The 3,165-nt window shown below is 42.9% G+C and overlaps 1 protein-coding gene across 1 annotated transcript; it reads left to right on the top strand.

Moving 5' to 3' along the window:
* The first annotated feature begins 369 nt into the window (after window positions 1–369).
* LOC125188645 (xyloglucan galactosyltransferase XLT2) lies at window positions 370–2,188 on the top strand. Its single transcript, XM_048085618.2, has one exon. It carries the CDS (start codon window positions 497–499, stop codon window positions 1,970–1,972), a length of 1,476 nt encoding a protein of 491 aa, XP_047941575.1. The 5' UTR covers window positions 370–496; the 3' UTR covers window positions 1,973–2,188.
* The last annotated feature ends 977 nt before the right edge of the window (window positions 2,189–3,165 follow it).

Genomic DNA, 3,165 nt, shown 5'->3' with positions numbered 1-3,165 from the left:
TAAAATAGGAAAAATAAAAATAAAATAGAGTATAATGAAGAATAAAGTTTTTTTTGCAAGTATTTTGCTAACAAAAGAATAAAATAGATAAACTACGCTATCTGATGAAAAGATATAATCGAACTCAAGTTATATGAGTTGGGTAAGCTGTATAGAGGTATATGTCTCATGCCTTCATTTACCCATTAAAAAATATTAAGCGGACTCACAGTAATTCTATATTTAAATTCACACATTAAACAAGGTTTAGGAATCTAAAAAAACAATTACTACTAAAAATTTTAAGGTTTAGGGCATTTAATAATAAAAAAAAAGCAGAAAAAGTGGGCGCGTATATAGTTGTCGGTTCGTTCGGGATAAACCCAATTTGCACGCGTCCACACAACATTTGGTCATCCCAAATCATACTCACTACTCACTACCTTCATTTTGTGCATCTAAGAAAAATCCATTTTCCCTCTCCGCCGCAACCGACACCCCTCCGCCCCCTCATCAAATGCTTCCCGCCACCGATTCACCTCCCTTCAACTCAAAACCCAAAACCCCCGACATTTTAGACCGCAAAGCCTCCTCCTACCTCGCCTCCCTCAAACCTTACCTCTCCCTCCACCACCGCCGCACATGGTTCTTCCTCGCCGTCCTCCTCCTCCAGCTCCTCCTCCTCCTCTCCGCACCCTCCCTCCCCTTCTCCCTCTCCCCCTCCACCCCCGCCCTCAACTCCACTTCCACCCTCACCGACACACTCCTTAATTCCCCTCCGCCGACCTGCCCGCACGGCAAACTCTACGTCTACGACCTCCCGCCGCAATTCAACACCCAAATCGTCAAAAACTGCGACCAGATAAACCCCTGGTCCTCCCGCTGCGATGCCCTCTCCAATTCCGGCTTCGGCAAGTCCGCCGCCGCCGTGATCTCCAAAATCGCGCCGCCAGACGCGAGCTCCGCCTGGTTCTGGACCGACCAATTCTCCCTGGAGCTCATCTACCACCGCCGGATGCTCAATTACCGCTGCCGAACATCCGATCCCCAATCCGCCACCGCCTTCTACATCCCCTTCTACCTCGGCCTCGCAATCGAGAAGTCCATCTTCAACAAAACCTCCACCGAGGCGGATCGCGACCACCACTGCAAGATGCTGCTCAATTGGACCTCCGATCAGCCCCTTTTCCAGAGATCCGGCGGCTGGGACCACTTCATCACCCTCGGCCGCATCTCCTGGGACTTCCGCCGCTCGCTCATCAGCGACTGGGGCTCCAGCTGCTTCTACATGCCGCAGATGCGTAACATCACGCGCCTCCTCATCGAGGCCAACCCCTGGGACTACTTCGACGTCGCCGTCCCCTACCCCACCGGCTTCCACCCCGCCTCCACCGCCGACGTCCGCTCCTGGCAGGACTTCGTCCGGAGCCGCAACCGCAGCTTTTCCTTCTCCTTCGCCGGAGCCACGCGCGGCTACATAAAGAACGACTTCCGCGGCGTCCTCCTCAACCAGTGCTACGCCGAGCCGGCCTCCTGCCGCGTCGTCGACTGCAGCGGCTCTAAGTGCTCCAACGGGAGCTCGGCTATCTTAGAGGCCTTCCTCGACTCGGATTTCTGTCTCCAGCCGAGGGGGGATAGCTTCACCCGCCGGTCTATTTTCGATTGCATGCTAGCCGGTTCGATACCGGTTTTTTTCTGGTACCGAACCGCCTACTTGCAGTACAAATGGTTCTTCCCGGGTGAGCGGGAAAGTTACTCGGTTTTTATTCACCGAAATGAGGTAAAAAATGGGACAACGATCATCTCGGTTCTTAATAAGATTAGTAAGGAAAGAGTGAAGGAAATGAGGGAAAAGGTGATTGAATATATTCCGAAAATTGTATATGCCAATAATAATAAAGGATTGGAGGGCATGAGTGATGCATTTGATGTGGCTGTGGAAGGGTTTTTGAGCAGAGTCAAGGAGCAAGATCAAGGCTACAAATGGAAATGAAGGGGAGGTATTTATTTTTTGTTACAGAATTGCAATGATTTTTGGTACTTCTACATTACTATACTCTTACTCACTCTAGATTAGAGGGAATTTCGAACTTTGAGGGGTGTTATTTTCTGGAGTTTATTCTATTGTATATAGGGGTAATATTTTTTGTATCACTACATAATGATACGATTATATTTAGAATAAAGATGCATCATGGAATTATTTATATACCTATGGACTTTATATTCAAATATGGCTTGTTAGATTTTTATTTGGGTTTTATTTTTAAATTTATATCACTATTAGGAATTTGTTACTCTCGTCTAGTATATAGTTATGTTATGTGCCTCACTTCATTGGGCAATTTAATCACACGTGGTTCTTTTCTTGTACTAGGATTCTTGTTTTCTTAATCGTGTATGATTCATGGTTGATGATTTTGTTTGCTCTGTTTGTTAGTATTTGTTTTGGGTTGGTAACTATATACGTAACGTTTTTTCTAATTTGTGGCTATTTAGAGCATGATCCGCGGCATTGAAGCCTATGATCTTTGATTATGAAAAATGCAGAATAAAGATATAGCATTCCACTCACATTAATAAATTTTCGTTAATTTGAAATTGATTTTGCTTTGAGTTGTTTTGGGAGTATAGTTATGTTATGTGTCACACACTTCATTGTAGACGGACAATTTAATCACACTTGGTTCTTTTCTTGTAAGATTCTTGTTTTCTTAATCGTGTTTAATTGCAATAATTCATAATTGATGATTTTGTTTGCTCAGTTTGTTATTTAATTAATTGTTTTGGGTTGTAAGTATATAGGTAACGTTTTTTTCTAATTTTTGTGGTTATTTAAAGCATAATCCGCGGCTGTGGTGAAATTAAAATTCCATTGAAGTCTAAGATCTTTGATTAGGACAAATGCAGAATAAAGATGTAGCATTCCACTCACATTAGTAGTAGTAGTTAATTTGAAATTGATTTTGCTTTGAGTTGTTTTGGGATTATAAACATTAATTATTATTCTCTTTGTTCCACTTAAGATGTTCATATTTTTAGAAGTTGTTAGGTGGTGTAAGTATTGAGAAAACGTAATTGAATATTTTAATGAGAAAAGATATATTTATTTTTAGATATAAAATGTGGATATACTGAGTTAAGATAGAGGGAGTACTACTAGTATAATTCTAGTTTGTTCTGGTC

Source organism: Salvia hispanica, chromosome 5 (assembly GCF_029641045.1).
Source record: "Salvia hispanica isolate PSC_SH4W2 chromosome 5, Shi_PSC_v1, whole genome shotgun sequence".
Classification (NCBI taxonomy): Eukaryota; Viridiplantae; Streptophyta; class Magnoliopsida; order Lamiales; family Lamiaceae; genus Salvia; species Salvia hispanica.
Note: the sequence above shows the minus strand (reverse complement) of the source record. Positions and strands in the feature narration are given on the sequence as shown.